The sequence below is a fragment of the Anolis carolinensis genome, chromosome 1, assembly GCF_035594765.1.
Source record: "Anolis carolinensis isolate JA03-04 chromosome 1, rAnoCar3.1.pri, whole genome shotgun sequence".
NCBI classification, from domain to species: Eukaryota; Metazoa; Chordata; class Lepidosauria; order Squamata; family Dactyloidae; genus Anolis; species Anolis carolinensis.
The window spans coordinates 58,170,009-58,195,892 of record NC_085841.1 but is presented as its reverse complement, the minus strand read 5'-3'; the positions used below and the strand labels follow the sequence as shown (position 1 = coordinate 58,195,892).

The 25,884-nt window shown below is 38.5% G+C and overlaps 1 protein-coding gene across 2 annotated transcripts in view; it reads left to right on the top strand.

The window, feature by feature from the left end:
* The window catches only part of fmn2 (formin 2), a 242,202-nt gene that overhangs the window by 73,072 nt on the left and 143,246 nt on the right, over positions 1-25,884 (top strand). For both annotated transcript variants that reach the window (XM_062975121.1, XM_062975120.1), the window contains exons 6-7: positions 19,461-21,073; positions 24,104-24,248. In XM_062975121.1, the coding sequence (XP_062831191.1) occupies positions 19,461-21,073; positions 24,104-24,248 (1,758 nt within the window). The remainder of the gene's footprint in view (positions 1-19,460; positions 21,074-24,103; positions 24,249-25,884) is intronic.

The window sequence follows — 25,884 nt, the reverse complement described above, 5'->3', positions numbered from 1 at the left end:
TTTGTCACTGTTTTTATTATTGTTGTGAGCCGCCCCGAGTCCCCTCGGGGAGATGGGGCGGGATATAAGAATAAATTTATTATTATTATTATTATCAACAAGCTAGTTATGTGCAGCAGCTTTCATAGATGGTTACTCAACTTACAGTGTACCCAAAAAATCCCAGTATACTGTTCTCACAATTTCAGTTCCTTCTCTTATAACCACTTTCACCAGGTAATTTTGTAAAACAAATGCTGACATAGATTTTGTCATTTCTTCCTGCTGAGACAAGTGTGTAGATGCCAAAGAAGGGAAAATATATTGGGGAGAGGAGAAAACAAACTAAGCATTTAACTTTAATGTAGATGGTATTTTATTTTAAATTTTAAAAATAGGGAAAAGTTGCTATGGAGGAGGAAACAAAAATAAATAGTAAATTATGGCTTCCTTTGGAAGGTCTCTCATTAATATTTTCAATGAATACAGGAACCCAATATGTGTTAAAGATGCCACTATCTTGTGTTCACTAAGATGGTGAAACAACCATGGTTCTCCATTTCATCTCTTTAGACTAAAGGATTGAGGATCCTTTGCTTTTTAGTAGCTAATATGGATCCTGGATTCTGTTACCAACTTCTGGATATCTAGACACCCAATGTGATGATAGTAAAAACCAGATAAGCAGAGTTAACATCAATACTCCACTCAAACATTTTAAAGTATTGAAATCTCAGGATGTTTATATGGGAAGACAAACAGGCTCTTTTACAGTCTTTTGGGCCATTTATTGTATTAAGTCATAGATATACAAACGTGTATTGTCTCATTAGGAGAAAACACAGATATAATAATATTTTTCTTTCATCACATTACATTGCATATAAGGCATCATGCATTCATTTTGTTACCAGATATGGCAAGTTAGATGTTACACTTTTATAGAGATATCATCCATATCTCTTTGAATTTGTACCAGGCTTCTTAGCACAAATAGGAATGTTATCAGCTTAAACAATCCAGCTTTGTCATTTATCCATGAAGAAAATGCCATTTCTGTTGAAATACTGTACATCTCTAAACAAGCATCTTTGAATGTTCTAAAATCCAAACGCATTTATTACATAGTTATAAATATCTATAATAGATCTCCATGACAGTCAGAATGGGATTAACAGGATGTTTCAAAGAGATTAATCTTATTTGGTTGTATCTCTGCAACCATGAACTGCCCATGAATGAAACACTTACCACTTGAAAGGGTGGGACATGGAGTTTCATTACTGCTAGATGTCTCTCCCACAAACAACCTCTAGCCTTAGTCATTAGCAAGATGGTGACCCCACAACATATAGTCTAATGAGATATTATCTATTTGTGGAGTTATCATTCAGGTTTATTTTTTGTCACAAACTATTTAGAAAAACTTGATAACCGGATAACCCATTAAACTGTTTTGGTGTAATTGTAACATGTTGCCATTTGAAATGTTGCTTTGACATTGGATCCATCATTTTGAAACAATATGTATATGTAATTTGGCACAGGCTAGATCTTAATCTTATGTAATTTGGCATAGGCTAGATCTTAATCACCCCTGGTGGTGGCTCAGTGTGTTAAAGTGCTGAGCTGCTGAACTTGCAGACCGAAAGGTCACAGGTTAAAATCCCAGGAGCAGAATGAGCACCCGCTGTTAGCCCCAGCTCCTGCCAACCTAGCAGTTCGAAAACATGCAAATGTGAGTAGATCAATAGGTACCGTTCTCTGGCGGGAAGGTAACGGCGCTCCATGCAGTCATCCTGGCCACATGACCTTGGAGGTGTCTACGGATAACACCAGCTCTTCGGCTTAGAAATGGAGATGAGCACCAACCCCCAGAGTCGGTCACAACTGGACTTAACATCAGGGGAAAACCTTTACCTAACAGATCTTAATCTTCCCAGCAGTAATTATCAGCATGTTGTGTAGTTTATCAATTATTTAAAAAAACATGATTCAGATGCTACATTGCAAACTTCATATATTGCAAACTGCAAGAACAGTATGATTTCAATCTCTTCTCAGCTTTTTAAAATCTCCCCCTAACCATCATCCAGCTCTCCTATCTCGTCCAATCATAACAAAGGCATTGAATGTACCCCATTTATGTCAACAATCTGCTTCTCCAATCAGATTATTAGAAAGGTGCAAGCAAACCTAGATACCACTAGATCTTTTGGCTGCCCTCTACTAAATTATTTCAGCCACTATATCTGCTAGGAGCTTATTTTTTATCACGTTGGCTCATACCTCAATGTTAATAGTGATACTGGCATTCTCATCTCTTTATTTACAATTTATTGTGTGTGCTGCCTGAAACTATCCCATTTCTTTGGTCCTAATAACAACACACATCTACACAATCTCACACATTGTAGTACAAATAACATTCTGCATTATATTTTATATGCTATATGTTATAATTTAAAGTTTATACTAGGTACTGTATATGTCTATTTCCAGGGCTCAAATCTGGCAGTCAAATCATCCTGGCTTGTAATAGTGGGACAAAGAACTGTTCAAAGAACAATGGGTGAGGTGTCAAGAATGCTGATAGGAATTTGTAGAACTCATGTTCTTTGCTATTTTGCCATGGCCTGCATGTCTCAGCAGGTTTACATTTTCATGTTCTTTCTTATCTTCTTAGTAGGGGCAACAATGGTATGATCCTAAACTATGTCCCATAGATTAACCAACTTTCTTGCATGTCCCTTTAGATCCCGTCTATATTGCCACATAAAGCGGTTTCATAATGCAGCTTAATTGCATTGAACTGCATTATATTATTATTATTATTATTATTATTATTATTATTATTATTATTATTATTATGTGAAACACAACAAGATGAGCCCACAGGAGACACTCTGCTGGCCGTTGCATTGGATCACACATTGGACACTTCCCAAGTATTATTATTATTATTATTATTATTGTTATTATTATTATTATTATTATTATTATTATTATTATTATTATTAATACCCCACTTTATCTCCCCTGAAGGGAATTCAAAGCTGCTTAATATAAAAGCATCAGCGTACCCAGTTAAAACGAACATTAAAACAGGATTAAATATAAACAGTATTTTAAAGATACCAGTTAAAAACCATTAAAACAAATTCAAAGCTAAAAACCACAGCATCCCCAGGATTGATCTTAAAAACCTTCATCTTTAAAAGCCATGCTGTCGGAAGGGCAGCAGGGAGGAGGCCATTCTGGCCTCTGTGGGCAGGGAGTTCCAGAGTCGAGGGGCAACCACCAACTGTGCTTGAGATGGAGATGGGAACAAGAAAAGGGCCTCTCCTGAAGGTCTCAGGGCAGGTTTATATAAAGGGATGTGATTGGCCAAATAGCCTGGAGCCTGAACCTGAACGATCTAGGGCACTTTGAATTTTGCCTGGAAACAAACTGGCAGCCAGTGGAGCTTCTGCAACAGGGGGTTATCCACTTCTTGTAGCCAGCCCAAATTAGCAACCTGGCTGTAGCTCTTTGGACCAGCTGAAGTTTATTTATTTACAACATTTATATCCCACCCTTCTCACCCGAAGGGACTCAGGGCGGCTTACACAATTGGCAACAATTCGATGCCGACACATAGTTAAAATCATAACAATATATAAAATCCATTAAAAAACAATACAATACAAAAATATAATACATATGGTTAAATCCGTTCATCCACGATCCTCATGCTTTAGCCATAAATCAGTCCAGGTCGTTGTTTCTGAGCACTTTTCACAGGCAGTCCCACATAGAGCGTGTTACAGTAATCCAGATGGAATGTAACTAAAGCATGTACCACCGTGGCCAGATCTGGCTTCTCAAGGAACGGGCGCAGTTTAATTGTGCGAAGGCCCTCCTGGCCACTGCCGGTACCTGGGCCTCCAGGTACAATGCCAAGTCCAGGAGGACCCCCAAACTGCAAACCTGTGTCTTCAGGGGAAGTGTAACCCGATCCAGCACAGGCTGAATCCTTATTCCGTGGTCTGCCTTCCAACTGACCAGGGGTACCTCTGTCTTGTCTGGATTAAGTTTCAATTTGTTTGCCCTCATCCAGTCCATGACTGATGACAGGCACTTGTTTAGGGTGAAGGCAGCTTCCTTGGCATTTGTTGGAAAGGTGTAGTAGAGCTGGGTGTCATCTGCATATAGGTGGCAACATACTCCAAAACTCTGGATGACCACTCCCAGTGGTTTCATGGATATGTTAAACAGCATGGGGGACAAAATGGAACCTGATGAACCCCATAGGCCAATGGCCAGTAGTTCGAACAGGAGTCCCCCAACACCACCTTCTGTGTATGGCCCTCCAAAAAGGATCAGAGCCACTGTAAGACAGTGCATCCCAGTCTCATCCCAGCGAGATGACCCAGAAGGATACCATGGTCAATGATATCGAAAGCCACTGAGAAATCCAGGAGAACCAACAGGGACACATTTGGAACAGATACAAAAGCTTCTCTGTTCCATAACCAGAAACCAGATTGAAATTGATGTAGATAATCCATTCCATCCAGAAATCCCTGAAGTTGGGAGGCCACCACACATTCCAGAAGCTTGCTCAAAAATGGAAGGTTGGACACAGGCCGATAGTTGTCCATCATAGAGGGATTCAGGAATGCCTTTTTTTGATATTTGTCTTACAACTGCTTCCTTTAGACAAGTTGGAACTTTGCCTTCTTCCAAGAAGGCAGTGATCACCACCTTCACCCACTCTGCCAGCCCCCTCTGGCCTATTTGATCAGCCAGAAAGGGCAAGGATCTAGAATACATGTGGTAGCTCTCCAAGGATCCTGTCCACATCCTCAGGTTGCACCGATTGAAAAGTATCCATCAACACTGGACAAATAGGAGCCGAAGTTACATACACTGGAACTGTGTCAATAACAGCATTCACGTCGAAATGAATCTGAGTGACTTTATCTGCAAAATGCCTAATAAATTCTTCACAGCAGAATGCTGAATGATCAGGGATTTCTCCTTGAGGACCAATAATAGCTCTTTGACCACTCAAAACAGCTCAGCTGGACAATTCCTTGCAGATGCAATGGTGACAGCAAGGAACTATTTATCTGCTGCCTCCAATTGCCAAGGAGTAGGCTTTCAAATGCACTCTAGCTTGTGCTCGGTCAGATTTGCTTCTAGTTCTTCACCAATGTCACTCTGGTCTCCCTCTCACTTGCTTCGTCATTGCCAACTCCTTGGAAAACCCAGGGGCTGGCTTGGCTCTGCTCCATGAGAGGGGATATTTAGGAGTGATTGTGTCCACTTCCTTGGCCATCTCCCCATTCCAGAGCTCAACAAGAGCTTTGACAAGGTGATAGAAAAAACCTCAAACTACATACATTATAAGAGTTTCCACTGCCATATTATGCAGTTCAGAACAATTAACCTGCATGATGAAACTGCATTATATGGTGGTATAGATGGGGCCTTAGACCCAGCATTGCTCATAGGCCTTTCACTGAACTACTTCTTCATATTTTCCACTACATACAAAGAAGCACCCAAATTCACACCCAGATGGGCAGAACTACATACTATATACATAGGATCCCTTCTCTTTTCAACCCTTACCCCCCCCCCCCCTTAATTTCTATCTCTTATTCTCTTTTGTATCTGACCTGGAACAAAGTCACACATTTATCTGCTTTTGGCTTCCTATGTTGCTGCTTCTCCTGCTGTATGTTGTATTTTAAAATTATATATGGGGTAAATTGTCATATGTGAAGAGAGGCTGCTGCCCTCTAGCCCTTTGACATTGGATTTGGCTGTCTCAGGGTGAGAGCACCCCCAAAAAATTTCTTCTTCCTCTTGGAATCCTTTGCTAAAGGAAAGGTCAAGATAGAATTTTCATCAGGGATTTTTCAGCATTTTCAGCAACATGGTATAAGGAATGGGCAACATCTCATTGATCCATTATGGTAGATTTCAAAGACAATTTGGGACATATTTTGGGGCAGGTGAGCAAAGACTTTTGGAGATCACTCATTCTTGTGCCACCAGGAAAAAGGACTACGACACATGCTGAGTCCTTGACAAGACAGAAGAGAGTTAATTTTCCTTTCAGTGCCAATGTCGTAATGACCCCACCACACACACTCAACATAACTCTGCTAATTTATGTTGAGTGTATGTGGTGGGGTCATTATGACATTGCACTGCTGCACATTTAGCTTCATGCCCAGTTTCTGCCTAAATATCTTAGTGTGTGTGTGTGTGTGTGTGTGTGTGTGTGTGTGTGTATTCACCCTAGCTTATGAATTTTGGGGGGAAATAGTTTTTTCTGGAAGCTTATCCTAATCCCATGATCACAGCTTGTGGTATTTTTATTATGTTTTAAATTTGGTTTATCCTTATGTCTGAAGTTAGTTATCGGCATGCTATTTCCTGATCTTGGTTAGTCTCACAATAACCCTGTTTAGGGTACTTACAGGGAATAGACTGAGACTGTGGCTTGGCAAGGGCCATGTGTTGACAGCAGCTTTGGACACTACAGGAAGAGAGGAAGTACAAGTGAGTTAGAGCTTACCTACTACTGCTTGTTTTGGAATAAATTCAGCTGAGACAGTGCATCTCTCTCTCCTTACAGGGAAAGATGCATGAGCTCATCTTTGGATATTTGAAGAAAATAACAGCCGAAGAATTACATCTCACTTGTCCTTCCTCTGTCCTGTTACTTTTGACTATCTGAAGCTGATCTGATAGCTCACCTGGAATTCACATCAAGATGTGCAGGTCAATACACTAGACAGGTTATATGGATTTTGCAGTGCACAAACTATTTTGCTATTCTTCTAGGAATATTCATTATAAATGTATTACAGCATTTGTCTTGATTTTTTTTTCTAAAAGTGTGCCCTCATTTCAGTTGAACCAATAGTTGTGAATCCAATATTTGTGTATTCAGTTCTTGCTGTATGCCAGTTTCAGACGATAATGATAGAGTTCTTAAATTTCTTCCTGTTCATAGATTGAATTTATTTTGTGAAGCCAGCACTTGGCATCTAGAAAAATTCATGACCCTGATATGCCATAAACCTTCCAAGTGAGCATTAAGGCTTGCTGATTGTTTAGCTCAAATTATAGGCCCTATTGGAACCCAGTGTACCTCCTCTGAATCTGGCAGTGTTAAACACTGATGATAGATTAATCCGTAAGACTTATACATATCTTTTCCAAGAATATGAAAACAAATACGTTGACTTCAAAATCTCTTGTGTGCAACACAGTTTGGAACATGATGTCAAAACCAGCCTCTATTTTTAACTTACATGCTTGTGACCATGGGCTGTCTCATTTTATTTTTTTTCTGAAGCAGAATTTAATTTTAAATGCTATATGAAAAATTGACGCTTTTGGGCATTACTACTTGGCGTAATTGGGCCGCTTAACTATTTTATTTTACCTGATGACATAAAAGCAGAAACTTTATGTCTGCTCTTGAAATTCAAGTTCTTTTTTTAAAAAAAAATTATTACAGCAATAATTTTGCATTTTTAAAACAAAAAAATGGATAATTATTAACTTCAGTGACTGTGGGGTCGGTAAAGCTAATTTCAAAGCAGCTGGAGTTTGCAGAAAACAATAGTTAGGCTTCAGTAGCATGCCCCAGAATGAGGCCCCGTGGTTGCTTTTTCTTCCATATAAAAGTACACTTTAGCTTTCTTCTTCAGCCTTCCATGCACCTAGAAACCATTCAAGGGGCTTTAGAACCCCTATACGAACACAGTTTTAGGTAGACGGGGAACTGTAGGAGTGATGGAGATCACTGATAATAGAACATATTACTGGTAGAAACAGTGGAATCCATGTGAATCATAGAATCATAGAGTGTAGTACAGTACATTTCTCTGTGTTTAAATTCATTTTGTTACATAGTTTGGGTCCAGCTCTCTAATCCGTTAAATTTATTTTGGATTCTGATCCTGTCCTCTGGGGAATACCAGAGCTGTCCCTCCAATTTGGTGCCATCTGCAAATTTATAAGCTTACTTGTCCATTGTCCAGATTACATTGATAAAGCCAATGAAACAATGGACTACAATAAAAGCTAATTACAACTCCGCCTGAGTTGCAAAGATAATGAGTTGTAGGGCCACTGTTAAGGCACTAGGTGGCAGCTGAAGATCAACCAATGAGTTTCGCAAAGCTGAATTACAGTGCTGTCTCACTGAAAAACTCAATATTTGTCAGTGAGACTATATATGCACCAGAGTGAGACATTAGTGCATGCTTGTGTAGTACTATTCTTTCTTATCACTTCCTCACATCTGTATGTGCCCTCAAGTCACCTTCCATCTTACGGTTACTTGATGAATTTCAAAAGTTTTATTTCATCACAATTAGGCCTCTTTACTCAGATACGGTTTTGCCAGTTCATTCTTCTGAAACATAGCTCACAGCACCTGATATTTGTTGGTGGTCTCCAAGTACTAATTAGAACGGACCCTGCTTAGCTTCCAAGAGCAGATAGGATCTGGTGCCGTTATGATATTTTAGACAGTTACATCATCAACATTAGCTATATGAAAATGTGAAGATAACAATTTCCCTAGTGTAATTTTTTGTGTGCAGATTTTTCCTTCAATATTTTTCTGTATATTTTTTAAATAGAGGACATTATCACAAGATCAGTGATGGTTTAAGAGCAGAAAGGCATTTGCATTCTAGTTTCTGTATTACTTTTGAAAGTACACATTATGTTAATTTATATTTTTTGCATTGGTGGTTGTTTGATATTATTACTATTATATAAACCTTTGTTTTAACTTCTGTTTTATCATCTTCTTGTGTTTTAAACTGTGTATATTGTTTAATGTATTTGTGTTTTAAACTTTGTATATTGTTTAATGCTGTTACTTTTGTAACGTTGTGAGCCGCTCCGAGTCCCCACGAGGAGATGGTGGCGGGGTATAAATAAAGTTTTATTATTATTATTATTATTATTATTATTATTATTATTATTATTATTATTATATTAGCATACTTTAAAAAAATCACCAACATTCTTATTTGCAAATACCTGGATCCCACATGATGTTCATAAATGTTTGCTTTCATGGAGATGAAACTTAAAGTACTAATTGTGTTGGATGCAGAGCTTTTTGGACCAGAGTGTATCAGCTCTACAAATGTAAAATCATTGCAGTGTACATGATTCATATTGATATCCAGTAATTTAACCCATGAAATGCTGCAATCTTAAATATGAAGCAGAGAATGAAAAGTAAAATCTGTGGGCTATCTGACTGCTTACAACCTAGGAAAAAAATTAGTCCTAGATGGGACATTGGCCTACAATGATACAAATTAGAGCTTTTTATATTTCATTTCACAGAGCACTTAGGATCAAACAATGCCCACTATTCATCTATAATTATCTATTTTATAGAAGAACTCTCATCCTTATATTCCAAGTGAAATGAAGCCAGTTTTTACTGGACTTATATAAGTACAACTCATATACATCTAAGACCACACTTCATGTTTATCCAGACATGTAAATTATGGCAACCTCATTATTGGCCGTAGGTAAAAAGGTAAAGGTTTCCTCTGACGTTAAGTCCAGTCATGTCTGACTCTGGGGGTTGGTGCTTATCTCCGTTTATAAGCTGAAGAGCTGGCGGCGTCCGTAGACACCTCCAAAGTCACGTGGCCGGCATGACTGCATTGAGCGCCGTTACCTTCCCGCCTATTGATCTATTCACATTGGCATGTTTTCGAACTGCTAGGTTGGCAGAAGCTGGAGCAACACTCCGCTCCCGGGATTTGAACCTAGGACCTTTTGGTTTGCAAATTCAGCAGCTCAGTGTTTTAACACACTTCGCCACTGGGGCTCCTTGGCTGTAGGTACAGAGCCATTATAGAGATGATAATGTTTTTAGTCCTTTTCAATTCCTTCCAGTGTTTTAAACCCACATCTCAATCCAACTTAAAAATAAATTAGATGATTTTAATATTATATAGCAATCGTTTCACCAGAAGTGGTGGATTTAAGCATCTAGTCATATGTCTATACCAGACTAACAGTATACCTTTCAAATATTTTTAGAAGTCAGAAATATTTAAGTTCTGGAAGAATAGATTTCCAAAAACGTAGAAAGCATTCTGGTCTTATATTTTTGTTATGCTGAACGTTACTAAAATCTGGACATGTTTCATATTATTCAAGGAGATATTTTTTCCTTTAGTTATGTCTTTTATTTGGCCAGGGATTTATCTTGGGTTTTTTTTTATGTATCGACGTTGAACAGTTCCTTAAAAATTGAAGTACAACCTCATTCAGTGCAAAGATTGCCAAAATAGAAATTCATTTCTTTTACAAACTGCCTACTTTAATTAGCATATTCATTTATAGAAAAAAATGATAATCAAAAGTTAAAGCTGCGAAAGCATGAACTTCCAAAGGATCCCTCTCTGGAGAAATCTTCTAAGCTACTTATATTTCAAAGGTTACTGAGAGTTTGTCTATGATTCTGGAGACCAGGGTTTGAATCCCCATTCAGCTATGAAATTCACTTGTTGACCTTGAGCAAGACACTCTCTCAACATCAAATGAAGGCAAAAGAAAACCTCTTCTGATCAAATCTTGGCAAGAAAACTCTGTAACTGTCACCTTAGGGTTGCCACAGGTTGGGAACTACTCAGAGGCAAACAAGGACAACAACATCAGATTGAAAACAACTTGACAGAGCAATATGAATTAAGGCTTATTAAATCTAGGGTTTTATTAGAAGTAATTTGGGAGTTGGAATTTCTGCATTTGACACATTGCATAGAGTCTGTATTTGTGCCAACATACATTTTATTTTTAAAACAAATTTCATTAAAACGTTCAGTCTAAGAAGTGTGTGTGTCTGCACGTGCATGCGTGTATGCATAAAAAGATGTATTTTTGGTATTAAGGAAGATATGTAATAGATTACTGCAGGGCATCTAGTTGCATAGTCTTTTGTTTATATTTATCTGTGGAACTGGCAACAGTGCATTCAGTTAAGAGATGAAGAACAGAAACAATAACACATTCTGATTTAATAAACAAGTTCAAAGGGAAATTGCCTGTTTTTACTAATCTTTATTTATATTCTAATGACCTCTGACTATAAGCAACAAAAGCTTAATTGACAGTATTTATTTTTCAGCTGCTATGTCTACTTCATATTAATCATCCATTTGGATAGATCTAAATAATGTGTTTAAATTACTTATTATAAATTATCCAGGATACAACTGAGTAATGGCTTTGACAACCATTTAGGGGAAAATACAAAAATATAAATAAAGAGTCATTTCCATTTTGAAAATGTACAAATAGAAATGGGCAGTCTTTCAGCTTCTTAATTGGACAAAAACAGGTCTGCAAAAGTCACAGGTGCATATCTGTTTATTATAAAGGGCAAATATCAACAATGTGTCTGTGTGGAAGTACTATAGCATTATTTTTTCACCATCCCAAGCAATGGCTCTGGAATGTCTTGAAATCCTAGTTCAATAATTCCTGTTTACTTAGAGTATTACAGGTTCAGGATTTGGGGGAAATCAGAAACTAATACTTTGATCTAAGAATGAATGTGTACATTTCTGGAGGTTGGACATGTATTTTACCATTGAAGACTGTTGGGCCCATTTTTAGAATGGAATGAAATTTTTGGACATCTGAAATAAGTTTCCCAGATCCTTCTTGTCTCCTCTATATTGCTGATTATCCTTTCCAGAGGCTCGATAGGGCTCAGAGGTCCACTTCATCCTATACATAGCTCTTGAAATGGGTGGGGAAAATATGGCCTTCATACTTCGTTTGAATTGTAGTTTACATTGGTCTTCGCTATCATGGCTTGTGGGAGGGTTTGTAGGCCAGTATCCTTTGGAGATTATACATTTGCCATCCCTGATTCAACAGGTGACATGCATGAAGTGCTTAATCTAATCTTTATATGGAAAAGGGATTCCAAGATCAGACTTCTCTCAGAACTTCTCATTTCAGGACCAAAATCTGAGACCTAGAGATGGCCTCTGGTGAGTTTGTCCTGTTGATATCAGCAAGCATCAACCACAGAGCATAACATTCAAAATATAAAATTACAATATTTGGAAGAGGAAGTGCTTAAATTTTTATGTGGAAAAGATACAGCAGTGTGTGGGGAAATTTTGTTTCACTGCCAGACATATGGTACTTCTTAGTCTCCCATACAGTATAACCTAAGCTTCATAGAATAATAACCATGATTCTGCCTAGGCATCTCATGTGCCTGAGCTCCAGACATGTTACTAGATAATAATGATACGATGCATGTGGATAGATATGTATTAAGGGTGTTCCAACAATTTGTTGAATCTGCAAAGAGGAGGACTGACTGATACTTCAGAGTAAATCTCTGTGCTTCCTAAATGGAAGTTTTATTGGTTAATATGAAAGACATTCAATGAGATAGCTATTGTGGCTTTTTTTTTAAAGCACATTTTTGTCAAAACCTTTTTTAAAATCCCTAAAATTAGTAGATGTATGAATATTTCTGAAAGTTGGGGGAATGATCCCCTGGTATCTTGTGTCATTGTATAGAACATTCAAGGAGATAGCTCTTGTAGTTATTTTTTTTAAAAAAATGTTTATAAAAACTTGAAAATTCCCCAAATGTCCAGGGATAAGTGAAACATTCCGAAACCTGATGGGCTAACAGTGGTAAATGTGTTGTTTTATGTCTTTCGGGCTGTGTGGCCATGTTCCAGAAGTATTCTCTCCTGACGTTTCGCCCACATCTATGGCAGGCATCCTCAGAGGTTGTGAGGTATGGAAAATGTGTTCTACCATTGTAGCAACTTTCACCCCAATAGCTGTAAAAATGAGGGAGAAAGTAGCCCCTGAAATATAACCACTTGTGCAATTACTATAACAAAAAGGTAACAAAATTTCATTAGTCTTGTTATAGTAACAATTTTTTACTAATGATATTTTAGAAACACTTTAGGAACAAAACTGCAGCACTTCCTAATTTTGTAATGACCTTTGAAACATTTTCTCATCAATCACAAAGTCCTAATATGTATAAATCAGTTTCCCCTTTTAGTAGTAATGCAGCTTATCAAATATAAGAGGTCTGGATCTATACATTGAGCAAAGATACTTTTTAACTCACTACAGCAGCATAGATGACCTAAGCTTGTTTTCTCCAACCTGGTCTCTCCAAACGTTTTCAAATAATTTGTCCTGAAATTTTTGTCAGATTCAACATGTGTAATCGGTTGGCAGGGATGCAGAAGAAAAAAAAACTTGGTAGTCAACCCCCTTCCCAGTTCCCCAACAGTTATAATATGACCTTGACATACATGGGTGGGCATATGTTCCCAGACACTATGGGCCCTTCCACACAACTGTATGCAATCAGCATTGAACTAGATTATATGGCAGTGTGGATTCAGATATTCCAGTTCTAAGTAGATATTGTGGATTATCTTCCTTGATATTCTGGGTTATATGGCTGTGTGGAAGGTCCCCATGTGAATTCTTGAAATCATGGATAATAGCAAACCCTATTTTCAGTGGGATGGCACAGAGATATCTTTAGATGATATATAGATAGATAGATAGATAGATAGAAGCACATTTGGGGGTTACTGAAAAAATGTCAGCTTGCATGAATATAATTTGTTGCCCTTTGTTCTTTTTCATGATGGAGTTGTGGTCTGAAGTGCATCTAAGTATTTATTTTCTTAACTGTGCAATAGGTTTAATCCATCTTGGAAAACATCCACATTAAGGCATTTTTCTATTCATCAGCATAGCCATTCCAGTTTTCTAAAATAGGTCTTCAGTCTTCTCTGGATCTGTCTTAAAGTTGTATAAGATCAAGGAATAGCAGTACACCTCACCTTTTTCACTTGGGTGGTTGGTTTTTACTATCTTAAATTACATTACTCCACCTCCAAAAGCAAAATGACCTGCTTTTCAAAACAGAAGTAACTTTGTTTAATTGTTTGGTTACATACAATGATATGGAAAATTATTGCTGTTAAACATTAGAAGTTGTTTAAAGCTTCTAGAGACTTTGATATCTGCAAAGGAGACCTGAGAGATCAGCATCTAATTTTAACCAGACGAAAGAGATTGTCTTCAATTAGAAATGCCATCTTTTATGTGTCTTATTATTTAATAATAATTTCTTTTATGTTGGAATTGGTTAGTATGGGTATTATATAATTAAAGCATGTGACCAATCCAGTGTTTTCCTTTTTGGCTGAAGTCAGAGAAGAAAAATCCATCTTTTCACAAATGAGATTTTAGATAGTGTAAACTGAATTAATCTTTTTTGGGGGACATTCTAGAAGTTATTTCAATAGTAACCCAATTGTTTGTAGAAGGTCTCTGTTTTTTTGAAGGCATGTTTTCATTTTTAATGGATAGAAAGAGAAGTAAAAGACAAAATGATCTCCCTGAGAAAATAAAACAAAAGTTTTTGAATCCATAACTAAAAATAATAAGTTTCTCACAGAAATTAGAATGATAATAATAATAATAATATAAATAATAAAACTTTATTTATACCCCGCCACCATCTCCCCAATGGGGACTCGGGGCGGCTTACATGGGGCCATGCCCAAGACAATACAATATAACAAAATATAAAAACAACATATCATAATACAATTAAACAATACAAAAAATAACAATGTACAGTACAGAACAAAATCAAAAGCAACATAACATAACAAGGGCAGGCCGCATGAACACAAAGTTAAAACTCGGGGTAAGAAGAGATAAGAATAAAACCATGGGGAACAGGGACATGAGATAGTGAAACAGTCTAGAGGATAGATGTTGGGGGGAGTAACAAAGGAGGTATATGACAGTTACTCTCCGAAAGCACACCGGAAGAGCCATGTTTTTAAATCTTTCCTAAAGGCTAAAAGAGTGGGGGCTTGCCTGATCTCAATGGGCAGTGAGTTCCACAAACGGGGGGCCACAGCAGAAAAGGCCCTCTCCCTTGTTCCCACAAGGTGGGCCTGAGATAAAGGCAGTGGCGACAGGAGGGCCTCCCCTGATGATCGAAGAGCTCGGGCAGGTTTATGGTAGGAGATACGGTCACGAAGGTAGGTGGGTCCCAAACCGTTTAGGGCTTTATAAATGATGGTTTCTGCACAAAAATATGATGTGCATTTTTAGCTCTCAATAAAACCTCATTTTTAAAGCAGAGGCTGAATGGGACTCTGTCGTGGGTGCTTTCATTACATATTCCTGCATGACAGGAGATTGGACTGGGTGGCCCTTCTAGTTTCTTCCAACTCTATGATTCAATGAAGTCCCCATACTGTGAAGATTCACACCGGGCTAGGATTCTCCTCTTCAGGGGTTTCTATCATTCATAAAACATTTTAACATTTTGTTAAATTCTTTAAATCAAATATTTTCAATCCTTGGAGCAAAGTAGAAGGTTGTATGATGCATACTTAAAAGCGTTATTTAGGTTGCTAAATTAATAGAGGATGGGGGTAGACATGTGGGAACAAATGCAAAATCAAAATATCTCTTCGGTATCATTTTATATGAAAGAAGGATCAGAATATGAAGCCAAAAAGCGAGGCCAGTTCAAGGTAGAGAAACTCTCTAGCATTGTTACTACTGTAAGAACACATCTACACTTACTATGTAGTTGTGCCTATAGGTATAAGAATCATCTCCGTAGTCAGCTCCTTAGGCCAAACACTATACAGAATTGATCCAGGTAATGTAGGGCAAGGGCATTTTAATGCAACCTTGCCCCATATTAACCAAAGTTGGTGTTGGGGGGTAGTAGTCTGAATTCTGATCCAGTTTGGCTGGTTTTGCAATTGCTCTCACTACCATTATGTATTTCCCAGGATTAGGTGGCCCTGGGACATGGGATGGTAGTCACTGATCCCTCCTTCCTTCTGTTTTGTGGCTATCTCTGGATTTGTGGTCTCTGAATTGAGGTCCTTTGGCAAGGGGAGCCTTGCCAGAGGACCTCCTCACCCCATCACTTTGGCCAACCTTACTGCCGATGATGACCAACAAGAAAAACCCATGTCACAACAGGATATCACTGTGACATGGAGGGTTGGAGGAGACTGTTAGGATGGTCATCCAGCAGTACCGAGCTGCATTCAGCACTCAGGGGGAATTCCTGTGTGATTCATATGTGGCCAGTCTAGCAGATTGGCTCTGAAGCATTTGTCAATGTAGATCTACCCTAAGGGTACATTTACACTGTAGAATTAATGGAAGTTGATTTCACTTTAATTGCCATGGCTCAATGCTATGGAATAATGAGAACTGCAGTTTTACAAGATCTTTAACCTTCTCTGCCAAATAGTACTGGTGCCTCACCAAACTCCAACTGCCATGATTCCATAGTAATGAACAATGGCAGTTAAAGTGGTGTCAAGCTGCATTCATCCTGCAGCATAGAGATGCACCTTAAGGAAATGTTGGCTCCTCATTGCTATGAATGGTCAAACCTCTAATATTAGTTTCACATTTTAATCCTAAAGTAAAATGTTGACAAAAGAGTCGTGGTGAAATCTGCATGTCATGAAGGATTCCTTCATGTCTATCCATGGCCTTTTTGTTGGATGGCCAACAAAGTTTCTCCTGACTCTTTCCATTTCCATCTGTAATTCAGACTTACAAAAACCATACATGGGGTTATGTCAGGGATTTTGTAGTTGACTCAAATGAACATTTTTTAAAAAAATCAGCAGGTACTATTGCACTTGCTGGTATGCAAGAGTGAGATATCACAGTGTCTTGCCCTCCTTAACTGTGAATACACACACACACACACTGATTTGTGGCAAGGTTATTTTGGAATAATAATTAAAAGCACAGAAGTGATAGGAAAAGCAATCTTTGAATTGCAAGAATGTACAGGGTGCCACCCTCATGTGGCTGCCTTCCTGAGAGGCTGTCAGATGACAGACTGGTAAATATTTGTACAGCATTCATTCCAGAACCTTGCAAGCTAAGTGGTGTTTTTGTTTATCAAGAAAAAAACATTTCTGTGCTATGTGGAATGCCACTGAATGCTAATTGTTGACCATTTACTTTAATTTGAAGTGCTAAGCTACAAACATTGACAGTTTTTAGAAATAGCCCCATCTGAAAAACAAAATCCAACACATTTTGTTTTTCGTATGGGGCTATTTGTGGTTTAATCATTTAGGGTTTAGGGACTCCAAGAAAAAAAAATAGTCTGCAACAAGAGCATCTAGTATTTGAGTCCCACTTCTGTCAAGAGAATCGAAGAAGGATTCATATCAGAATCTCTTTGTTAACTGTTCCAGGTGGCCACCCTAGATCTTATTAGGTAGGTTGGAGGAAGTAAATTTCCACTAGCATTTTCCATGTGGCTTCTGCTACACTATTGTACTTCTGGCTGTACAAAACAACTTGATGGCACCATATTCCAATTCAATGGCCAATAAATGTTCAGGTCATGGGGAATCCCAAGCTCCATTTGGCTGTAGGAACTACCACTGTTCTTCTAGACTTTTAGCATACAACCTTGAGTATATATTGCACAGTGATTACCATTAGCACTGTTGGCTGACATTCCATCTTGTTTTCATGTTGGTGTCCTTATAACAAAATGAATACAAATGTCTGTTTTTTTTTCCTAAAACAAAATAAAGCCCCTACAATTTTAATTGGAAACTTAATGAATGAGAATCTGGCACCAAATACTGTAACTGGAGAAGTAAACTAAGTTATCCTTTAGTCTCTTTCCATCATTCTGTTTAGAGACTTGAATGGTTGTTCTTTGGCTATTTTCAAACATCACAATTCGAAGTGGCTCTAGTGGTAAACACAGGCTTATTTTGGCATTCTTGGAGCCTGTCATTTGCTCCAGGGTGAGTCATCTCAAGCAACTAATACATGGATGTTAATCAATCAAAATACGTTCTGCTTTTATGGCAGGAGCAACACATGGTTCTTCTCCAATACTCTGTGGGAAAGAGATGTATGTCTGTGTAATATTTCAGTTAACTTGCTGAAATGAAGACACATTTCATTTACTGCTTAGTTATTGTGATGATTTGATGATTCTCTCCCTTTATGTTCCTAGTGAAGAGTCTTTGACCATACAAATCTTTAACTCTTATTGTTACAAGGGAAACAAAATGCTTAATGTTGGTTAGTATTGGGAGACAACCCTTTATGACAGTACTGTGAATTCTATCTCCCTCCAAAAAAACTACCATATATTTTTCCCTGACTTTTGTCAAGCCTAAGAAACAGAGAGCTTATTTCAAAACATAGTTAATAGGACACAGTATATGCATATGGATACCCATTCTGCAAATCCCCAGAAAGACATGGTGAAATCATCTTTCTGGCATGAAAATTTGTGATGCACCTATCTAAAAACATTTATTTTCTATACATGCTGTAAAGTGCAAGTAACCCATGTGTAAATATCCCTTTCTGGGACCTGTAACATGCTTTAGATCTTTACCATGTTTTATGATGCATCCAGACTGATCACTGGCTATTTATTTATTTATCGTGTCATAAGCGAATTGAGAATATAATTATAAGGCATTAAAATCACAAACAAAGTTAAAAACTTGGCATTATGCTAAATTTCCTTTGACCAGAAGCTGGCCACTTCAAGTGCCTCTGGTGTCGCTATAAGAAGGTCCTCCATTGTGCATGTGGCGGGGCTCAGAATTAATTGTAGTAAGTGGTCTGTGGTTTGCTCTTCTTCAGACTCGTATATTGTGAACTCAGCTTTATAGCCCCATTTCTTAAGACTGGTTCTGCATCTCATGGTGCCAGAGCGCAGTCTCTTCAGTGCCTTCCAAGGTGCCCAGTCTTCTGTGTGCCCAGGAGGGAGTTTCTCATCCGATATCAGCCACAGATTGAGGTTCTAGATTTTTACCTGCCCCTTTTGGACTTTCACTTATTGAGGTGTTCCTGCATGTATCTCTGTAGATATTAGGAAGCTGTTTCTTGATTTAAGGCATTGGCATGCTGGCTGATATCCAAACTGAGGACGGGCCAGAGATGTCCATGCCTTGGTCCTTTCATTGTTGGCTGCTACTTCCTGGCGGATGTCAGGTGGTGCAATACTGGCTAAATGGTATAATTTCTCCAGCAGTGTTGGGCATAGATATCCTGTGATAATGTGGCATGTCTGCTTAAGAGCCACATACACTGTTAGAATGTGGTGAGATGTATCCCACACTGGGCATGTGTACTCAGCAGCAGAGTAGCAAAGCGCAAGAACAGTTGTCTTCACTGTATCTGGCTGATCTCTTATAAACTGTATCTGGCCGATCTATTATCAACATATATATTATATGATGACTGGCTGACCGATTATAAATCCCTATCTCCATGTACATTTTGTCCCTGACTACCCCCCACCCCTTGGTTGACAAGTGCCATGTCCTCTGCATTGATATCTTTTTCCTTTTTCATAGGAGGATGTTATAATAAAATCAGAGGAGCGGGCAAGTGAGATTCAGCGGTTGGAGCAGACCATCCAAGATCTGAAAATAAAAATTGCAGAGTTGGAGAAACAATTTCCAGCATCAGAGGTGCTGGTTTCCAGTAGCAATCAGAGGGAGAGTGGACAGACCACCTGTGAGGAGCTCTTCAGTGCAGGCCTTGAAGAACAGGAATTGCAGACCCTGCCTAAAACTATAACTGCAAAATCTGTGCAGACTTCACCAACAGACGATTGTTTAATACACACAATGCCTTCAGCCAGCACACTGCCACAAGCACCTCCCCTCTTGAAAGGGAACGTGAGTCAAGGGCCAACTCAACTATTGCCAACACTTGAGCCACAGACCACCTTTTGCTCTGAATTATCTTTAGTTCTCTCACCCAAACAAATTTCTTTACAATTGGATGATGTCCAAGAAAAATTAACTGGATTGCAGATTTCAGGACCTGATGCTAATTTTCCACCTTTATTGCAAGAACAACCAGTGTCATCTACAGCTCTAAGTACTGAGAGTTTTACTTGCAGTGAGGCTTCCCCTTCCTTATCTTCTCACCCTGTTTTGGAATCCCACCCTGGACTGTCTGACACAGGAGTGTCTCCCTCTCTGCCTGGAGCAGGAGTCCCATTTGTAATGCCACCCTCTCCCAGTTCAGGTGTACCGCTTCCTCTAGCCCCATTTTCCTCAGGACATGCCCTGTCTTCTCTTCCTGCCCCACTGTTGCCTAGTGGAGGGATTCCTCCTCCACCACCTCTTCCAGGAATGGACATGGCACCTCCTCCCCCACCTCCTTTGCCTGCAGCTGTAATGCCTACAGAGATCCCACCTCCACCTCCTCTTCCTGATATGGGGGTGCCACTTCCAACATCTTTGCCAGGGGCAACTGTTCCTCTTGCACCATCTCTGCCTGGCATGAGTATGCCCCCTGCTCCCCCACCTTTGCCAGACATGGAAGTGCCACAACCTCCACCTTTGCCATGGACAGGTTTTTCCTCTCCTCATCTTTTACCAGGAACAGGCATACCTCCTCCTCCTCCACCACCACCACCAGGAATAGGGGTTTCACTGCATCCACCACATTTACCAGGCATGGGGATACCTCCTGCTCCTCCTCCTCTACCAGGAATGGGATTGCCACTTCCTCCACCTCCACCACCTTTACCAGGCATGTGGGGACCTCCTCCCCCACCGCCTTTGCCGGGCATGGGGGGACCTCCACCTCCGCCTCCTCCACCACCTTTGCCAGGCATGGGGGGACCTCCACCTCCACCTCCTCCACCACCTTTGCCAGGCATGGGGGGACCTCCACCTCCACCACCTTTGCCAGGCATGGACGGACCTCCACCTCCTCCACCTTTGCCTGGTGCAGGACCACCCCCTCCTCCACCACCTCTACCTGGTATGGGTGTGCCACCTCCTCCACCTATTAGCCTTCCACATGGTTCTGGGTTTCTTCCACCTCCCTTGCCAAGTGGTTTGTTCGTAATGGGAATGAACCAGGAAAAAGGTAGCAGGAAACATGCAATAGAACCTTCTCGACCAATGAAGCCTCTTTACTGGACAAGAATTCAACTTCATAATAAAAGGTAACAATACATGTTGAAGACATGAATAATCGCAATAGAACTGAAAAAGTATCAGTATGTGAAGTCACTCTACTTTGTTTTTCTTTCTATGGTATTAAAGACTAGAGGTCATGTTTAATAACACCCATATTTTTGTATTACGTTTTACATATTTATAATATAATCTTGGGTAATGGGGGTGTTTTTCTGTATATGTTTATAGATAAATATTACCAGATGGTGTAGACCATATTCTGGTTGAAAGTGAACATTTGTAATTCCCAGGGCAGCAATGTGTGTTATGCTCTTTTCTGAATCAAGTGTAACAATAATATGTGTTATTTGTTGAACACTCCCATGTAAATTGTTCCTTTCCAGAGAGCTTTCAGATATAGTCACTTAAACCACCAGTTCTCTCCTTTTCTTTTGTGCAATCCTTACATTGCTCGCCTGCTGCCGAATTAAATGGGAGTAGCATTTCGCAAACTGGCATCCATATGTACCCAGTCAATTATTCCTGTGATTTTTAACAGCCTACAAATACCTCAGCATTTTGGTAGCATGTAAACACATGTTACATATGTCCATGAACACTTTCTGCTGTAAAGGAACCATTATACAGAATGGTTACACAGGCCAACAAAAAATTCTTGATATCCTCAGTTTTAAGATATCATGATTCTTTATAGGTGAGCAGGTGGCAACTAGTATATGCCATATGTTATATATCTTTAAAAACTAGGGTTGATAGAGGAAAATGGTGCAATTTTTGGAATCAATTGGTCAAATATACTCAGAAACAGACCTAACATTTGAGGCCTCAAAATGTGTGTTGGTCAGTGTTATCACATTTTTAAAAGTCTGACTTGCTTTTCACAGCAATTTGAAATGTGGGAGACTGACAGAGAATGAGATGGGGAAAGGGATTTATGATGCAGCTGAGAAATCCAAGATAGAACACGAGAGATAATTTACAAAGGGAGCATATTCAAGTTTTTCTTTTGTCATTTTAATTCTTCCGTGTCCAAACCAGGAGATAAATTCTAAACAGTTTCTAGGCATCACGTTTTCAGATCATGTCTTCATGAATGTCCAGTTATTGCCCTGAAGCTTCACATGAATGTAATAGTAGGCTTTTTTGAGGAAAAAATATTTTCCACCTGCTCATTAGTATAGTAATGTTCTGGGACTTCCTCCTGAACTAGATCCTGACATCCAAATAAGTTGTCCAGATGGTCCAAGATGTATTTCATGAGATTTAGATTTATCATGCAATGTTGTGCCTGCTGCTAGAAATTAAGAAAAGTAAGATTGTTCTGAAGGAATTGTCAATATGTGTCTAGAAAAAAGTATTATTTGGTAATTCAGTATTACTACAGTAAGGATGCTTCCAGATAGAGGATCACCTAACAGTGCCAGTCAAAAGACATTTGTAGCTATTGCATCTTTTGTCATAATAAGGAAAAGAGTAACTTTTAAACAGAGGCTGGATGGCCATCTGTCAGGGATACTTTGATTGTGCTTTCCTGCATGGCAGGGGGTTGGAGTAGATGGCCCATATGGTCTTTTCAAACTCTATGATTCTATGAAATATTTGGATTTTTTTTCTTAATTCAAAAATATGAAAACAGCAGAGGAAAAACAGGACACAGTGACATAATCTGTATGTATCACCTACACAAAACTGGAGAAAATCAATTCACAACACACTCATAAAATGTCATTATCCCACGTATTTGAGAACCACTGTTGAAAAGATGGGGCAAATTGAGTGCTTCAAGCAACTGTGATCCTAGGAATGAAATCAATTAATGTCTGAACCCAGAGAAGTTACTTGGAATATTCCATGAACAAGGCAACTACCTTATTGTTGATTCCTGTGGTGAGAAGTATAGGAGCTCAGCTCACACCTGCCTGGAAGCCATGCCCTTAGATAAAGAAGTTCTACCCTTCAATTTGGGAATATTTGTGGTTGCTCAAAGGGGATGGCGATGCATGTGCTCAGAAAAGGCACACTCTTTCTTATTACTTGCACATGTTGTTTCTTTTAAACGTTGGAAACTACTTACAAGACTGAGGCATGTCTAGAAATGAAAAACACAAAAGGAAATGTTTAGGGATTTTGACAAGGAAGTATGCAAGGGATGTTCTAATATGTAATGTGGGTAGATGAGCCTGTGTTATAGCACACTGTTGTCTCTCTGTGTGGCCATGTTGCTGGAGTTGCTTCCAAAATGTTTCATTGGACGTTTTTCTGTGTAACACAAAACTAAATTGAGGTTCTATCTCTGACTTCTCTTCTGCTGGCATGTGTCCACTACTGTGCCCTTTCCTCATTTTCTTACCATCTGTAAGATTTCTTCACATCCAGGCCTTTTTCTCAGTTGGGGGAGATAAGTCCTATTTAGCTCAGTATATGCTGCTAGCAGTTTATTACAAGGCACGGAGGAAGGTCATGATAACATTCTAAACATGGAGAAACAGAGATTCTTACTGTGAATTCATTTAATATGTGAACCAAAAATATTATGAGCTCTGCATTTAACTGATGCCATCTTTCACAAAATGTAGAACTTTTTTTCTTTCAGTTCCGGTTAGCACTACCCTGTGTAAACTTTATGGTCTGTTTTATGGGACTTTTAAAAAACTCCATATTTTTTTCAGCTTACTTGGCTTTCTCGAATTCAGTAATAATTTGTAAATATTTTCCAGCCCATATTATCTTACTTGACTACTACTATACTCATTATGGCTAACACACTTCAGATGTGAATCTGAAGTTACAGCAATTAGAACACAAGTATATATATTTAAATATAAACATAGAAAATGTTAAGGAAAGTTATTCTGTATAGAAAGTGTGTAACATTTTACTTTACTATGTGGAAGGTATAAATATGTACAATTTAATTTTTGTATAATCCACTTAGAAAGCAATGAAATCTACTTTTAGTAGCACTTAAAAATAATATTCCTCATCTATCTTCATTCCACTATTTTGTGACTATTAAGTCTGATATTGCCCTACATAGGTCTTTTGCTTAACTTTAGAGATTCTAGTGCTTCACTTGTGTGGGAAAAAATTGAAGAGCCTTCCATAGATTATCATGAATTTGAAGAACTGTTTTCTAAAACAGCTGTTAAAGAGAGGAAGAAACCCATTTCGGACACCATCACAAAGACAAAGAACAAACAAGTGAGTAACCTTGCAATTTTTCTTTTGATAAGATGTGAATGAAGAAATATTAGGCAAGTCTACTAGAAAGAAGGAGGCAGGTTCAGCAGATTTATCTGCAGAGACCTTTTGGTTAGTGTATGTAGAAGTTTTAAATAAAGATAAATTTAGGTTGGGAAAATAGAGAGAGTTCTTAGGTAATTAGCCAAATTTATTATATGTGTGTGTATATGAAGAGAATAAGGAATGCTTTAAATATGTATAAGGTGTGCAAGACAGAACAGAAAAATTAGATACATATGATTTTGTGCAACAAGCCATTCAGGGCTATAAGACCCTGTGGTATTGGGTACGGATTGGCCTTGGAACAACTCATCTTACCTGCTGGAAGTATTGGAGAGATGTGAAGAATACTTATTAATATTTACTTTTTCCACTCATGAGAAGGAAAAGGAGAAAAAACACAAGATTTCATGAGTTTTCAGACTAGGGAAAATAGACTTGTACAAAAGACAGATCTTTTCCTACACACACAAAAAAACACAGAATGTGATTGGGGGAGAAAAAAATATATTTTATGTACAATCTAATTTTTTTGGCACAGAAACTACAGGCAAGAAAAGTGTATGTATTTCTGCTGTGCAATAATCTGTTTATGTGAACTTCCTCTGGATTGCCACCAGTTGGTTCATTTTTATTCAGTTTGTGCACATACATGGATTCCTGTGCAAAAACCCATCGCCCCCACATTTAGGGTTGTTTTCCTTTTATTTTCTGTGCCAACCCCTGCACAATATTATGATTTTGGGAAACAGAAAATGGTGAATTTTGCACATAATACAATGTGTTGCTCCCAAACAAGTCTTCTGAGCAAGAAAACCATTTATATGTTTTGCTCAAATGGATTTCTTGCAGCAAAGTGCTGAAATATGGATAGGACTTAAAAAATTCACATAAAACCCTGTATTCCCACAGCATGGGAAGAAAATTATAGCAATTATTCATCTTTGCATGCAGAAATGAAATAAGTAAATCTTAACATCAGCAGGGTTTTGATACCTGAGAGAAGGAGTAATATGGAACGGTCTCTCTGTATCTCAATTAATGGTTGGCTCCTCACCCTTTGGCTATAGCAGGCTGAATAGGCATGAATAAGGGGAGACACATTTTCTCAGTTGTACAGATCTGATTTTGTGTTAATAAAGGTAGCTTAAGTCAAACCCAGCTGCTGGTATTATGTTTTTTATTCCATTCTCCGTTTGAGTTGCAGTGTTGTTAGGTTAGCCCCCACCCTCCAATGTTTTCAGTCCAACCTAAAAACTTGGCTCTTTAACCAAGCTTTCCAACAGATATAGAGCCCAAAAGATTCAAATTATAGACCCATTGTTTTTTTGTCACTGAAAGCACTTTATATGACTGGTTGGTTGTTATTCAATTCAAGTCTAATTACCATAACCTTTTATTTATGTGTATTTTAGGGTTGATTGATTTTATTGTGGTATTGTTTTATGTATTGAAGATGTGAATTATGTTTTCCTTTGATATTGATGTATGTTTATTTATTGCACTGTATGTATTATTACATTACAAGTGCTTTGTTGTTGTTTTTAACTTTTTTATTCTTCATACAGATAACAAAACAATACACTGCATACCT